The sequence below is a fragment of the Delphinapterus leucas genome, chromosome 1 (assembly GCF_059928025.1).
Source record: "Delphinapterus leucas isolate spDelLeu-1000000601 "Yukka" chromosome 1, BTC_Dleu_Yukka2, whole genome shotgun sequence".
In the NCBI taxonomy this organism is placed as follows: domain Eukaryota; kingdom Metazoa; phylum Chordata; class Mammalia; order Artiodactyla; family Monodontidae; genus Delphinapterus; species Delphinapterus leucas.
Genome location: NC_143129.1, coordinates 52,978,959 through 52,995,618, shown reverse-complemented (window position 1 = coordinate 52,995,618; position 16,660 = coordinate 52,978,959). Strand labels below are relative to the sequence as shown.

General features: G+C 39.2%; 2 protein-coding genes across 3 annotated transcripts in view; one reads left to right on the top strand and one right to left on the bottom strand.

Moving 5' to 3' along the window:
* The first annotated feature begins 82 nt into the window (after positions 1–82).
* RGL1 (ral guanine nucleotide dissociation stimulator like 1) overlaps positions 83–16,660 on the top strand; it is a 281,489-nt gene continuing 264,911 nt past the window's right edge. For both annotated transcript variants that reach the window (XM_022593343.2, XM_022593340.2), the window contains exon 1: positions 83–585. The gene's annotated coding sequence lies outside the window, so the exon portion shown is untranslated. The remainder of the gene's footprint in view (positions 586–16,660) is intronic.
* On the bottom strand, positions 9,954–11,396 carry APOBEC4 (apolipoprotein B mRNA editing enzyme catalytic polypeptide like 4). Its single transcript, XM_022593348.3, has one exon. The coding sequence runs from the start codon at positions 11,341–11,343 to the stop codon at positions 10,240–10,242; it is 1,104 nt and encodes a 367-aa protein (XP_022449056.2). The 5' UTR covers positions 11,344–11,396; the 3' UTR covers positions 9,954–10,239.

Here is a 16,660-nt window from a genome sequence, read left to right as displayed (position 1 = left end):
CGGCCTCTCTGCAAGAAAGAGGCGGGGCGGGGCGAAGGAGGCGGGGGCGGGAGGGGGCGGGGCAGGAGGGAGGGCGGAAAGCGGTGCGGCGGGCAGAGGTAAGAGGCGATTGGGCCTCCTAGTGCGTCACGTGATCCCTAGGGGGTTTCCATAGAAACGCTTCTCTGCGGTCCAGTCTAGGGGGTCTTAGGTTGGCTGCGATGGGCACTGGGGGCGGGAGGCCTTGGCTTTGCTGCAGCCGCCGCCGTCAAGGACCTGTCATCAGGGTCCTGCGTAAGGCCCGGCTGGCACGGACTTGCCTGTGAGGTGGGATGGACTGGTTGCCGGACCAAGTCCCCTGCAGTTGGCAGGAGTATGAGGCGGAGTGATGCACGCCCAGCCGCCCAGCATCGTTCTAGTTGTCAGAGGCATCGCTTCGGACTGTGTGCTGCCCGTGGCTTCGTTCCCGAGCCGGGAGCCCCTTTCTCGGGGTTGGACCTACGCTGCGCGGCCAGCGGGAGGTCCCCAAGGACGGAGTTGAAAGGTCATATCTTATGTCAGTGCTGTGTAACAGCATAGCGGCTGCACCTGCAGAACTCGAATTAGGTATCGTAACCATTGGGAAGGAGGGGGAGGTGTCTGGGTAGGGGCTGGGGTCCGGTGGTAAGACTGGGGTGAACCTGTGGAATTTGGGGTAGGGACAGTCATTGACATCTTAAAATAGGTGGTTGTTTGGAGCAGGAATGGTAGAAAAGGGTAGGGGCGAGTTACACTCTCTGGCGCTGAGGGGAAACAAAATGTGTAAGGATTAGTTGAAACCAGACCTTTAAGATTTATCTTTATGGTTTAAGATTTATACGATCCCACTAGGCCAGATTTTTATTGTATTTGACATCTCCATTTATGAGAGCAAAGCTCTTATTGAGCAGGTAAAAAGCATTAAAACTGAGGAAATGGTAGTTGGATTGTGTGTGTAACACTGAAATACAAATATCTGCAGAATAAAATTAATTTGGACGTTTGTCAGGTTTAGTTTAATTTCACGTCTAGCAGAAGGCTGGCTGCTGCCCTAAGTACCTCAGTCCTTGGTTTCCTGTGCTGTAATTGAAAAGAGAACTGGGCTTAGAATCAGAAAACCCTGGCTCGTGTCTTGACTCTTCCTTCCACTCATAATCTATTGACTGAGGCACACCACTTAAAATTCTGAACGTCAGGTTCCTCACTGCAAAAGTGGGGCTAATAATGTGTACTTAACAAGATTGTTCTGAGGATTAAATACAAGAAAGTGTTTGAAACTCTAAAATTCTGCATAAATATAAATTGCATATTATCTGTACCATTGATTTTGGCACTAATCTTATAAATTACTTAATGATATATTGTGTTTTATCTTGCGGCTGGAAGAGGTAGATTCTAGAGGGCAGAGACTGTCTTATATTCCTTTTCTTTTTTTTAAAAATTGAAGTATAGTTGATTTACAATGTTGTGTTAGTTTCTGGTGTACAGCAAAGTGATTCAGTTATACGTGTATATTGTATCTTCCTTTACATCTGACATAAAGCTAACCATGCAGAAGGTACTCAATACATTCAGGTACTCAATTATTCATTGATGAATGAATAAATGTGATAGGCAGTACAGCTTGAGGGTCACACTGAGAATAATGAATCAGAAAGAAGAGGAAGAGAGATCTCAAAGTCAACCTTTGTTGGGCATATATACATACATATGTGTATATATATCTGTATCTATATCAATACGTATATACGTATACATAGATAGATAGGTAGATAGCTAGAGACCCTTCAGGAATGGAATGCATCCTTTTTTCTTGGGAGGAAGAAGCAGTATGGCATTTTTCTTTTCCCAATTAAATTACCCTTCTATGAGAATATCATTTAAGTGACAGAAGTGACATTTATTTAAGTCAACACTCAAGTTACGAGCAAACACACTGCTAAAAACTCCCCCAAGGGCTGTCTTAAGACAGCAAAGGAAAATTTTCTACCTGTTGGTAATATTTATTTTAAAAAGTTGTATACCAAAGTATCAGATCATTACTATGGTGAATGGCATTATATAACTTAGAATAAAGATTTGTTTTAATATTTTTTTCTCAGTTTCAATCTTTTGCTAACTCTAGTAAGAGCTAAACAATATACTTGTTTAAATGCTAAAGATGATTGTACTTTTTGTTCTTCTAAATCAAGATTTTCTTTGAAGAGAAAATTGAACATTAGAAGCACATTTGAGAAGAAATGGAAACAAGGATTCAAGAGCTAATACATCCCTTCTCTTACATTTCTGTTCTTTTGTATTAGGGCTTATTTAGGAAATTTCTTTATTCTCTTTTTTTAGAACTAGGAAAGAGCACCAGAGTAGAAATCAACTTAAGGGAATAGTGAGTGGAATTTTAAAAATCAAGTTGTTCAAGTGTATAATTGTTTTGATTGCTCAGAATTTTGCTCTGTATGTTGAATGTGTTAAATATAATTAATTACTTCTTAGCCACATAAAGCATATTACATTTGAGATGTAATCATGTTAAAAATGTCCTTTTCCAATGCAGTATTTTTTATTGTCTCACAGTGGTAAGTACCTAGTGCCCAGTGGGTACTCAACACCTTTCCATCCAATGAATTAACCTGACAAGTTAATTTTGGAATCATATTTAGAGATAGAGCTTTTTTTAATGGATACATTAATTATCTCCCTACCCTCATTAGCTAATAGTTAACTCTATATAAAGCTTTAGGGAAATTTCTCTCTGTGTGTGTGTGTGTGTGTGTGTGTGTGTGTGTGAAGAAAGCAGTCCTTAATAATCTTTTAATTAGAAAATATACATTCTTCTACTTTCTTGCAAATTCCAAATTTTTATGTTGATCATGGCACTTAACTCATTTTAAGTAGTATTATTTTTCCTATTTTAATGTTTCAAATGAGTGCTTATCCCTGAAATAAAGGATCCATATGGTTTTAAGACATTTTATTTATTGTGCAAGTAACCTGGTTTGGTTACTAAAGTAATGCAGAATCTGAATTTTCTCAAGGTTAATGCTGCAATGGTAATATGTACCTCTTTCTGATTTTCTGTGATGATGCAAAGAGTGAAGGATCTTTTTAGTTAGAAAGGATTTTTTTTTTTTTTTTTTTTTGCGGTACGCGGGCCTCTCACTGTTGTGGCCTCTCCCGTTGCGGAGCACAGGCTCCGGATGCGCAGGCTCAGCGGCCATGGCTCACGGGCCTAGCCGCTCCGCGGAATGTGGGATCTTCCGAGACCGGGGCATGAACCCGTGTTCCCTGAATCGGCAGGCGGACTCTCAACCACTGCGCCACCAGGGAAGCCCTAGAAAGGATTTTAATGAAACTATCCTGTAATAGATCTCTCTTTTCAGATATTTTAAACCAAGTACTTTACCTACTATATGCTCTTTTCCCCAAATTTGTCAATATTTATTAATTAACAAACCAAAACATTGAATCCTGTGCACTATTGTTTTTATTATTTGAAGTGGAAGTGAACTCAATGTTAATCAAACATGTCAAAAGTATTATAAATATAAAATAAACAATTTTCAGTTCTGGTAATGATAATTTAATACCACTGTTCTCTAGCAACATAATTATTACAATATAAAAATGCATGTTATCCATAGACTATGCTATGGTTTAATGCTTGTACTTAATATCCAAATGAACTGGTTCAGTGTTGAAACACTAACCTTCAAATCTTTGGGTTTTTCTTTGTGATTAATTTTAGCTTTACATAACTTCATGATTACAAACTGAGGTAGAGCAGATAGGGTGAACTATTTTATGATAGGACCTTTATTCTTCAAAGATTAAAAAAAAATTTTAAATCTGTACTTTTATCTCAGGAAAAAAGTTTAGAGCTCAATCAAAGAATAAACCTTGTTTTTTAAACATCCTTGTGAATGGGAATCTTTCTATTTAAAAATTTTTTTACCTGTTTATGATAATATAAAGGAAAGCTATGGGTTTAAAAGTTTACTTATTCTATATTCTTTCCCATTCCTGGGATCTCTTATTAATGCTAACTGTTGTCTTAAAGCTACATTTATTGTCACAATATAAATCATAGTATTTGAAGTAATGTTAATTTACATCTTTTCCAATATTTATATAACAGTTATTTTTTTCTTATCTTGTTGCATTAGCTAGATGCTCAAAAACAGTGTTGAAAAATTGGATAGTAGGCTTCTCTTCTTTGTTTCTATTTTAATGGAAATGTCTTTGTTATTTTACCAGTTTTTATTTCCTATTTCTTTGTGATTTTTAGGAATGCTGAAATTATCAAATGTTTTTTTGGGGAATCTAATGCTAAAATCTTATAGATTTGGATCTTTTAATTTGTGAATGTGATGAATTATATTTTTTCTGCATTAAATCATTCCTACATTTCTTGAATAAACTCTATTTGACTATTTTAATTACTTCTTAGATCTGGTTAGTTTATATTTTGTTTACATGATTTCAGAATCTATATGTATAAGATTGGTCCACAGTTTCATTTCTTTGTGCTATCTTTATCCAGTTTTGATATTAGGATTAGTCTAGCTTTGTAAGATGAATTGAGAAGATTTCATCATTTTTTCTATGCTCTGGAATAGTTTGAATAATAGAAAATTACCATGCTGTTTTTTCTTTGAAAGTTGTAGAATGTGCTTACAGAATTATCTGGGCTTGCTCAGATTTTTAGAGGTAGATCTTTGATCATCTTTATATTCTGTGGTTATTGACTTGTTTGGTTTTTTTTCTCCTTTTGAGTCAATTTTAGAATTCATATTTTTCTTAGTAAATCATGCATTTCATCTAGATTGCCAGTTTATTGGCAAGAAGTTCCACAAAATAATTCGTACAATTATTTTAATATCTTCCATGACCACAGACATATTGCTTTTCTCATTGCTACTATTAACTATTTAAGCAAAATATTAAAATCAACATATTTTTCTTCTTCCCCCCAACCTGATTATCACAAGTTCTAGTAACATATCTTTACTTCCTATAGAAAGTAGCTATCTCAGACTTATAGGGTTGATAAAATTTGAAAGATCCTACATTTTCTATTCCTTTCTACTGTCTATCCTTATTCTGTTAATATTTTATGAATAATAACAACCACTTAATGAGTGTTTACTGTGTTCTAGATACTTGGTAAATAAGCTCTTTACTTATTTTATTTAATCTAGGGCCTAGGAATTAGTGTTCCCATATTATGGATGAGGAAACTAAGGCTCAGGGAGGTTGTGTAACTCAGCCAATGATGCTCAACTAGCAAGTGGCAGATTCGTATGGGAATTATGTCTACTTTCAGTAAGTCTGTTAATTCCCAATTCTACTACTTACCTTTTGCTAAAAATAAGGGTATAGCTAAGTACTGAGAGTCTAAATAAACGCACACAATAGCTTGAAATAAACTATAACTTGTGAGCTTTAAAAAACTTATAATGATTTTTAAAAAATGTATTTGGTTTTCAGATATTCCTGTGAGCCTTCCACACCTTATCTCAGTATTTTGAGACTAGACATAGAGCTTGTTACCTAATATTTAGTCCGCCACAAAAGATGACCTTTGTGTGTGTGTGTGTGTGTGTATGGAGAGATCAGTAGGTGTCAATTAGTAATTCCACTTAATTTTTTAAAAACTGTGGCAAAATACACATAACATACAATTTACTATCTTAACCATTTTAAAGTATACAGTTAAGTAGTATTAAGTACATTCCATTGTTGTACAACCATCACCACCATCCATCTCCAGACCTCTTTTTGTCTTGCAATACTGAGACTCTGTATCCATTAAACAATAATTCTTCATTCCACCCTCGCCCCAGCCCCTGGCAACCACCATTTTACTTTCTGAGATGATAAATTTGATGACTCTAGGTACCCTATGTGAGTGGAATCATACAGCATTTGTCTTTTTGTGACTGGCTTATTTCACTTAGCTTGATGTCCTCAAGATTCATCTACGTTGTAGCATGTGTCAGAATTTCCTTCCTTTTTAAGGCTGAATAATATTACATTGTATGAATATGCCACACTTTACCCATTCATCCACCAGTGGACAGTTGGGTTGCTTCCACCTTTTGACTAATGTGAATATTGCTGCTTTGAATATGTGTGTACATATATTTTTCTGAGACCCAGTTTTCAATTCTTTTGGGTTTATACCCAGAAGTGGAATTGCTGGATCATTTTTTTGTTTTTGTTTTTTAAGGAACCAGTTCTACTTAATTATTTAAATTGGGTAATAAAGCAATGTTCCCAAGCCTAAGGCCTCTGATTTGGTATATCCCTGAGAGTCAAGGACATCCAAGGTAAGGCAATCTCAGGACTTATGTTTGTTTTGAGGTCCTGGGTAACAAGGAATGGGGATGGGGAAAGTACCAAAACTCTGGGGTCTAGAACCTACTTAAGTTCTCCACCCCAGCCCACTCAGCCTACCTAGCTGCCAGAGTCTAGAGGATGCCCATTGGTACACTAGTTTGAGCAGGATCACAGAAAAGCCACAGGACTGGTACTAAATAGATATTGATTTTTCCAGCCTTTATAGTGAGTCCACATTATTATTATCTTGAGAGGCATTAAAGCATTGTGATTAAGAACATGGGTTCTGGAGCTAGACCTCCTAGGTTTGACTCTCAGATCAGCCTTTACTATTTGAGCAATTACTTAAGCTTTCCTTATTTGTAAAATAGGTACTATAATAATAACTACTTCATAGAATTATTGGGAGGATTAAATGAGTTAATAATTTAAGTACTTAGAAAAATGCCTGACCTATAGCTCTCACTAAATGTTAAGTAGTAATAATATTATTTTTAATTAGTATAGGTTACCATTTGGCTTTCCTTAAAACCCTTGGAAACGAGATAAATAACATTCCATTGTGGGAGTTAAACTTTTCGGATTGCATGCACTATGAATCAAGAAAAGATATCTAATATCATTTTAAAGAGATAAGATTTGCTCCCAGGCTACCAGGATTAGATTGTAGCTTGATGAAATATTAACATCTATAGAAAATCAATACTAGTCATGATAGGAAATGGTTATAGAGGTTTATGTTTTTTCTCACAGCCTTGGCCCACCTAAACACTGTCCAGGGGGCAGGTGCCCTTGTGCATATCTCATCGTTTCATTCCAAGTGGCAGATGTCTGTCCCTGGTAAACAGAGTCTGACAGCAGTAAACATTAGAATCACATTATGAACTCCTCTAATCCACAGAGCAAGCTTCTTATTATAGTTTGGCTTTTCATGTAGCTTATCTACATGGAGAGACTGTATAGGCTGGACAACTTGAACATCTGGTTTCATATCCAGTTGTAAGTCTCACTGGAAATCAATTAGCTTTCTGCTTTTATATGTAAATCTTGGGAGTTTTGTTAATCTGGTCTGCCCGTGATTTATAAATCCATTTTCTTTATAATGACTAAGTATGTGGTGGAGCCTACAACGGTGAGACCCAAACCCTGCACCATGTTTGATTCACCAAGGAAATGTTCCCCTCCCCCAGACTCTCATCAGTTTCTTGGGACCTACTCCCCTGCCTTTTTTAGATCAGCACACCACTAGCTCCTTTAATTTATTGGCTTGTATTTTCCTTATTGGAATTACCATATGTGTGGTGGTAGTTATAATTCTTTGCTATCACCATTGCCAGTTTGCTGAGGAAAGGTGGAGCATTCCAACTTCTACTCTTCCCTAAATCCCTGGGCCAGCTTGACACAAACAAGAATCCGTTGCATGGTGAGCAGAAAGACCTGATCCTTGCGCCATAAGAGCTCACTCCATGGAACTATTGCTTTGATATGTGCCATCTTAGAGCAAAAAGAGCTCAAGGGAACCTTAAAGATGAGCTAGCTCATATCTCTTGTTTTACAGATGAGGAAATAGAGACTACTTGCCTAGGGTCATATATCTTTATGCTCTTTTAACAGTCTCTTGTCTAAAGCTTGACTTTATTGGCCTGGACTCATGATCTATCAGTAACATTCTTCTTCCTAGCCCCAGTCTTATCTAACCAGTACAAAAATTTAACTGTCAAAAGCACTTTTCTTTCCTATTGTTTTGGCAACATTTCTCCCTTTGTTATACACCGCTGATATCCAGGCTTACATTTGAAATACAAATTCGTCATAGATTTCACACTATGTTTCTAACTGGATCCTTTGTATCCTGAATGATACTGTGGTCTTTTTGACCACTTTGGAGACACATCTCATATTAACTAATTGGATGTACTTTTTGTTTTTGTTTTTGTTTTTGAGGAGCCCACAAGGCAAGAAGTTTCAGAGCTGGCTCCCCAGGCCCCTCCGACTTGCTGACGCTATTAGCTGAGTCACCCACCTGGATCTGTCTACTTTTACAATGATCAGAGATCCTGATTTTGTCATCTTAGGGTCTTTCTTTAAAAAACTCTACATCCCAAGTTGTAGACACATGATTTCATGATCCAATAATAAACTTCAACAGTACCTCTTTAAATAATAATTACTGTATACCCACAATATAATTATATTCTAATAAATCTATAAAAAATTCAGGTTAACAATAGAAATTCCTTTTAAAATTTTATTCGTGTTTATTTTAATCACAATAGAAATTTCTATTGTAAACATTTTTCTTTTCTTTTTTTTTTTTTTGCGGTACGCGGGCCTCTCACTGTTGTGGCCTCTCCCATTGCAGAGCACAGGCTCCGGACGCGCAGGCTCAGCGGCCATGGCTCACGGGCCCACCCGCTCCGCGGCATGTGGGATCTTCCCGGACCGGGGCACGAACCCGTGTCCCCTGCATCAGCAGGCGGACTCTCAACCACTGCACCACCAGGGAAGCGCAACATTTTTCTTTTCTCCCCCTGCCCCCACTTCTTCCTCTCCCTCCTCCGCCTCCTGCTCCTTCTGCATGGAGTATTATGCACTTTAAGTTTTTTCTTCTAATGGCAAAACAATCTTATTAGCTTAGCATTCATTTTTACACATATTAAGAAAATATTTAGTAGCATGTTACAGATGAATACACATTTTTCTTGTAATGCATTCTTACATATTTCTAAGAGGGGAGTGAGGCAGCAAACAGTTAAACGTAAACAAGGTGCTTTAATGTACATGCTCAAAGGGTTAGTCAAGGAGCACTTCTTAGAAGTGTGTTTTGAACAAGATGTTAAGAGACAGTATAGATGTGCACTGGTAAAAAAGAAAGGTGTCAGAATAAAAGGGAAGTAAAACAAATTATGCATTGGGAAGCTATATCAGAAAAGGGGGGAATGGATCCTAACAAAAAAAGATGTTCATTGCAGTATGATTAAGCAGGCACTTGGCTGGAATGGAAAAGGAATGTTGGGGAGTGGCGATTGGTAAAGTTATTGAGATGTAGATTCACAGTCTTGCTACCCACGTTTTGCCTGGCTACTGTGCCAGACCCTAAGGGAAAACCAAAGAGGAGAGAGAGACAGTGCTTGATCTACAGGAACCTACACTCCTGCTGATAAGACAGAGCAACAGGAAGGTAGAGGAGGAACCTTAAAAGCCAGTAAGAGTGGCTTGGATTTTATGTGGTGTGTGATGGAAGGCGTTTTGGAGACTTTCATGTATTATCCTGCCTCTATTATCTGCTCAAGGGGGAAAGATCAAACTGAGCAGGTGGCTGGTTTCAAAAATCAATTTTGACAGCTATATCTAATCAATTAGCAAAAAGAGCTTTTCTCCACACAAACTATTTTGAACCATTTTAGAAAAAAAAAAAAAAAGAGCTGCCTAAAATCTGTCCACGGTTAACAATTAATGGAAAATCACTGATTTGCCTTTGCAGGCAGCACTTAGTGTCAGTAACTCAGGCTGTTTTCCAGTTTTGCAGTAAATTTTTATACCAAAACCAATTTAGGAAGCCATTTAGTCCATGGGCTTCTTTAGTCGAAAGGTGATGTGGGTAGTGTAATGACATTTTCTTATCCACATCAGAATATTAGCAAGTTACTAATGGCTCCATTTTGATACTGTCACTTTTAAAATACAGGAGAGAGATCAAGTTGCTTACGGAAACATTGTGGATTATGTTAAAAACAGTGTTGCTTTATAATAGTTGAGATAATAAATAATTCAGGTTTTGCTTTTAGTGTATCAGTTTATCTCCATCTTGGATCAGACCTAAGAGAGAAAGTTCCCAGATTTCTGTTGCCTAGCTAATCAAGTCCTCTGGTAGTAGTTTGGTCTCTTGTTGTAGGAATGCCAATTTTAATTTTTCCCTTTCTTCTTCTTCTTTTTATCTGCCTCTTTGCTACTAGCAAACTGTTCGGTGATTTCTACTCTCTCCACTGGCATTACAACGGGAGGCATTCTGAGATCATTGGTTTCCTGGAATGATATTTGAGGCATATTTAAGTGCTTTACAATATTCCTGGGTTTATGTAGGTTTTGTCCTACATGGATTGGTGGTAGGTTTCTGAAAGGCACCAGTACAAAAATGACAGGAACCCTGGGGTCTAGGGTCAGATTGGGTTGCAGTTGTCCACTTGTCACTTGAAAAGACTGTCTGGGAAAGACATTGTTGAAGTGGTAGCCCTCTAAAGCTGCCTGAGCTCTTATGTTCTGATTCTCTTTTGCCTGGGGAAGAATATTGGTGAAATAGGGTTTCACCCCTGTTATGGCATTGATTTCATATGCATTGCGCCTGTCTGCCAGTGCTCTCCCGTTTAAAATGGGCTGGAAAACAGTCGCTCCAGACATACCACTCACAAAGTTGTTGAGGAGAGAATGCCAAATCCCACCACTTATTGGGCTCAAAGTGACCTGCGGCCATAAACTGGCCAGGCTCCGGAGAGCTTCACGGTTCCACGCCGAGGCAGGAAATTCAGCCTCAGTATGATAGAGCTGAGAAAAGTAAATACTAAGAGTGACGTCTGGATACATTACCAGGAAATTGTACATTTTGCTGATGCAGCAATGGTTAGCTTCATTGCAAGGGGAGTTGCTGGAATACAAAATGATATGCCTAATGCCGTCGTTATTGTGTATGGTGGAGTCAAAGTAACCATTCATCTCAAATAACATTGATTCCGGATGGGTATCATTCCCAGTGCAACTGCTAGCATGGCCCTTTTGCACCAGGCTTCCAGAAGAAGTTTTTAGTTCATAGAATGTGAGGTGTTTTGTTTGAGGATATGTTGGTCCATAAGGGAATCCAAAAATCTGACAAAATTCTGTGTAGGGAACTCTTGCTTCTTCACCTGTCCGAATATGGTAAGGACAATTAGAGCAATCGAGAGAGAATCTCAGCCAGTAATAAGGTTTTACTATTGTTCCACGATTGGCTAGGTATTCCTCATATAAGGGCTCCATTACTCGTTTTATTGTCTTCTAGCTGCAACCCTAAACAAGGAAGAGAAATTATATATAAAACCAATGCAGGGAAAATGAAAGACAATGCATGAATCTATTGAGCCATACTTTTCTTTAAAGGAATTAGCCTAGCAACTATGGTAGCATCTTTTTTTTTTTTTTTTGCGGTACGTGGGCCTCTCACTGTTGTGGCCTCTCCTGTTGCGGAGCACAGGCTCCGGATGCGCAGGCTCAGCGGCCATGGCTCACGGGCCCAGCCGCTCCGCGGCATGTGGGATCTTCCCGGACCGGGGCACGAACCTGTGTCCCCTGCATCGGCAGGTGGACTCTCAACCACTGCGCCACCAGGGAAGCCCTATGGTAGCATCTTTGATTCTAAAAGATAGTGATTTATAGCCATAGATTAGGAAGTTCTGGATTCTAATCCTGAGGATTAGACAGATCCTGGGTAGGAGACAAAAAAGAAAGGCACAATACACTTTTACCTATTCCATAGATTCTGAGGCAGTAGAGCAAATGGGTTAACAGTGCAAGTTCTAGAAACAGATTGTCTTGTTTCAAATCTAGGCTCTGTTGCTTACCAGCTTTGTGACTTTTGGCAAGTTATAGAATGTCTGGGAGCCACAGCTTCCTTCTCTGTAAAATGAGGATAAGAATAGAACCTATCTCACAAGATTATGTCGAGGATTGAATGATGGAATAAATATAAAATGCTTTATTATGTGCCTGACACATATTAAGGACTCGATACCTATTAGCTCTCAGTAGTAACAGTATAAATCCCCCAGGTTATCATGATTCTGGTTTATGACAGTACAGAGAAATAAACAGGGGTTTTGCATTTTGTTCATAATATTCTTCCTTTGATTCTTTTCTGAATATGAAAGTATCTAATATATTGTGTGGAGGTTTTGAGTGTGCTTGCATTTAAAATCAGCTATTTCTTCAAATCACTGGCAATAAGTTGGAGGTGGTTTTCTTTTGGGGAATAGAATCTTAGGGTCTATTTTGCTTAATGGTAAAGACTTCTTGGAGAAGTGCCACTTGAGCATTCTTTGGGTTGTGGACCCTCATTCATTGACATTTGAGAGTTTTATTTCCAGTGGGTGGGTCTTATTAGAGCATTTCGGAAACTTTACTATTCTGGAAAGCAAAGATGATTCTTCAGGATATTCCAAATAAATAGCTTCTTGGACATTAAGCCCCCAAAGTTAAGATTTTAAGTAATGATTTTTCCTTTACAAAAATATTCCTTCAGTATCATTGTTCCTAAGCAGCAGCCAAGGGCATTATAATATAGTTTTAGAAACATTTTAAAGTAACTTTTTATTTTAAAAGTATTACGTGTTTCTTTTGTAGAATATTTTTTAAAATGCTGGTACATAAAAAAAACCCTCATACCACTTTGTATCAGTTTACATTCCCATCACTGTTAACAGGTCTATTCCCCCCAGTCTTTTTGCTGTGTATGTTTGCAATGCACAACATAATAACCATGTTTTATACTTTGTTTCTTCACTTTGTATTATGTCATGAGGGTTTTCTTCAAAAAACACAATGTTCATGGCTATTTTATCACAAAACGATAACAGGTTCTTTCCTCTTATCATTATTATAAATAATACTTTGATGAACATTTCTGTAAATAAATCGTTCATGTCTCCAATTCTTTAATGTAGAGTACTAAAGGTTGTATTATTAGGCCAAGCTGTGTCAGATTGCTTCCTAGGATGATGTACCAATTTTGTCACTGTCTCCCAGTGTTGCTTATTACGCCCTTTGTCAATTTGAGAAGTGAGCATCCGTATCTCTTTATGGTTATACTTTGTACCTTTTCAATTCCTGGTGAAAAGGTACAAAGTATACCTTTTTACATGCTTATTGGTCTGTAGTATTTATTCTTCTGTGAAAGATATATGATCCCTTACCATTTTTTTTTGTTTGTTTGAGGTTTTTCTGATTGATTTGCAATAACTCCTTATGTATCAAGAACATTAGCTGTCATATTTGTTGCAAATATCTTACCTGGTTTATAGAGCCTTTTAATTATGCTGATGGTATTTTTTTTGTTGTGTTTTTTGCGGTACGCGGGCCTCTCACTGCTGGAGCCTCTCCCGTTGTGGAGCACAGGCTCCGGACGCGCAGGCTCAGCGGCCATGGCTCACGGGCCCAGCCGCTCCGCGGCATGTGGGATCCTCCCAGACCGGGGCATGAACCCGCGTCCCCTGCATCGGCAGGCGGACTCTCAACCACTGCACCACCAGGGAAGCCCAATTATGCTGATGGTATTTTTAATTGAGCCAAATTTTACATTTTATGTGGTCTAATTACCATTATGATTTATTTTTTACTACTGTATTTAGAAAAGACTTCCCATCAAAGAGTTTAAGTATTCCTTGTTATTTTCTTCTAGTGTGTATTGTTTGTACATTAAACTCTTTGTCCAGGCAGCAAAATGAATAAAGCAGAAAATTTTAAAGGGATAAACTGACCATTGCAACAAAATTAATTTCTCACTTTTCGAAATCTAATTTATCGCTTCAAAAGTATTTATTACAGCCTCTCATATGGAAGCTTTTTGATCAACTTCTGTCTTCCTCAACCCAGATCACCTCAGTATTTGTATTTGATACAGCCTGATCTCCAGGCTGAAACCTGCAGCGTTCCTTTGCTAATCCTGTCCTGGGAAGAAAATATTTTAGGAGCTTCAGTCCAGCTGTGGATGGGATATAACTTTACCCATGTCACCATTATCCTAATGGCTGATATCTCTTCAGTAACTCTGGGCACCGCATACCCATCAAATTCCAGATTTCATGTAATCTCTGACATGTCAACTTAGTCCATAGAATTGGGTGTTTACCGCAGTTGGCTCCTTAGTGCTGTATTTTCCTTCCCTTAGGCTTCTTACACCTTGCATAGATTTTCCATGGGATCCTGGACTCTTTTCCTTCTTAACCCTTGGCAGTGGGCTGATCACCTAGAACCTGACAGCATCTCCTGCTTGATCCTGAGTGTTGTTTTCTCCTTGGATCTGCTCCTCTCTCAGCCTTACTCATGAAACTGGATCTCTCCGAATATCAAAGCTTGCTGAAACCAAGACCAAAGTCTCACTTTCTTTTGAATATTGTGCCCTGAATGTGGTCTGCCATTGGGCGGCATACCTGATATCCAGGTTACAACTTAAATTACAATGTCAACTCACCCATAGGAAATTTACAGATTGATTTGGTTAAAATGTTATGGAAGCAGTACCAAGAGGCCCTTTTCTGCCTTTACTTTTTTTTTGGAGTGGGGTGTGCAGAGATAACTATATGTAATAGTCCCAGAATTATCCTTCTGGGAAGGAGAAGTCTTCGTGTTTTCAAGATAAAGGCAGTATGGAAAGTCCTGATTGCTTTTCTAAGCACGCCTTCCTTTGCCTCCCTCTCCTATAGCTATTTTGGCCATGAATGATGCATCATTACTGTCTTAAAGGAGATCTTGAGGACTAGTGGCTTTTATATGTAATGATGGGAGTTCTGGAGTTTCCTTCTTGTTGATGGCTTTTTAGGGTCAACCAACGGCGGTTCCGTATTGGCAGGTCTTCACTTTTTCAGCAGATTTTAATCACCCTCATCTGAAGGGGAAGCAGGAAAGAATTCCTGCCTCCTTTGAACACTTACAGAATTTGTAGTTTATATCATCAATTTGCCATTTACGACAGACTGTCTTGTCTTGTTAACTTTTGGTATCTGACCTTTCGTCCTCTCCTAATCAGGCTGAGACATGTCCTGTTTAGCCCAGGGACTACCTCAGGAACCTTGATTGGTTCACAGGCTGGGTTGGCTTCCCCACCATCCTGTGTCCCTACCACCTAGTCCTTTTCCTTCTGCTTTGTCTGTGCTTGGGAAATGCATGTTGCCCTCAGTCAAGCAGATCTACTGGCAGTAGGAAGTAGAGAGCTGCAGAGCCCAGCTCCCGGCATCTACTCCCTGTGAGTGGCCCCCTGGGCTACGGCTGTGAGAGGACAGCCTTCCTTAGTTTAAACACAAATGATCCATACATGAGGACAATCTGCTTTCTTTTCACTCAACTAGGATTAGTGAGTACTGGTAAAGCACGGTTTGCACTGGAGTAATTGGAAAATGGAGTTTGCCCTTCCCAATCTGTGCGCAATCTGTTAGCAACTAAAAACAAATGTTAGCAGTTATAATTACCATCATTTTGTCTCCAGCCTTGGATCACATTCCAGGTGTTCTAGGAGTTGGTCCATTCCCTTTTTTTCCCCGTTGAAGTCCCATACCCTGTTTCAAGTAGATTCAGCGGGCAATTGTGTTGTAAAATTCACCTCCTGTATCGGTTCAGGACTCTTTCCCAGTTTGTGTCTGTCAGTTCCTTTGAACTTGGCTGTCCTGAGTTAGAAAGACCTTGCTGAGGTGTGGCTGCCTCTAAGAACGCTGTTGAATTGGTGCCATGGTAACGTTTGCAAAGTAGCTACTGCTAGGATACGGCTCTGACACTTATTACTTTATTTGCATTTCAAACCACCTGTTCCAGAGATGAAAATATACATGAATGCATATTCCATTCTGGATAAAAGTGTAATATCTTACTGTTTAAGTGAACGTGTTGGGGTTTTTCTCCCTCTGGCTGCGAGAATCAAGTCCTGAGCTCAGCACCTTTGTTCTGATCTAGAGTAGGTGCCAAGCTTGGGGTGTGGACAAGATTTGTTGGTCCTGTTACCTGTGGAGGTGCCAGGGCCCCTCCTTGGGAGGCTCACCCTTCTGTGAGAGGGAGGCCCCTGCAAAAGGAGCAGAGACTAGACTTCCCCAAAGGGAGGCACTTTCTACTAATAGCCCCACAGTCCCTGAAGCCAGGGCAGGGCGGCGGGGGTGGGGGTGGGGAGCTCTTTATTTTGTCCAAACCTGGGTTACTACGTGCTAACAATTTCCCTCATCTTGCACATTCCCTGGGAGACTCTTGCTATTATGTGTGTGGTTCCCTCCAGTTTAAGACAAACTTTGCCCCTGTATCAGCTGTGACCCTTCCTCTGTGGCTGATGGAAGAGCCACTCATCCTTCTGCATGCTTTCCCCCTGCCCCCTTCGTCTCCACACCTCTCCTAGGGCACTCGCCGTGTTGATAACCATGATTCATTGTGCTCACCCTCATTATTCTCGCTCTCCTCTTCCTCAGCCCACTTGAAGGAGTGCGTGGTGATCACTAGTATGTGTTTCCATTAGTTACCACCCGAAGTTCTTAAGCATATATACTACTCTAAAAACAATCCATCAGGGATGATGGAAGCACCTAGAAGGCTTCTTGCAGCAGCGTCA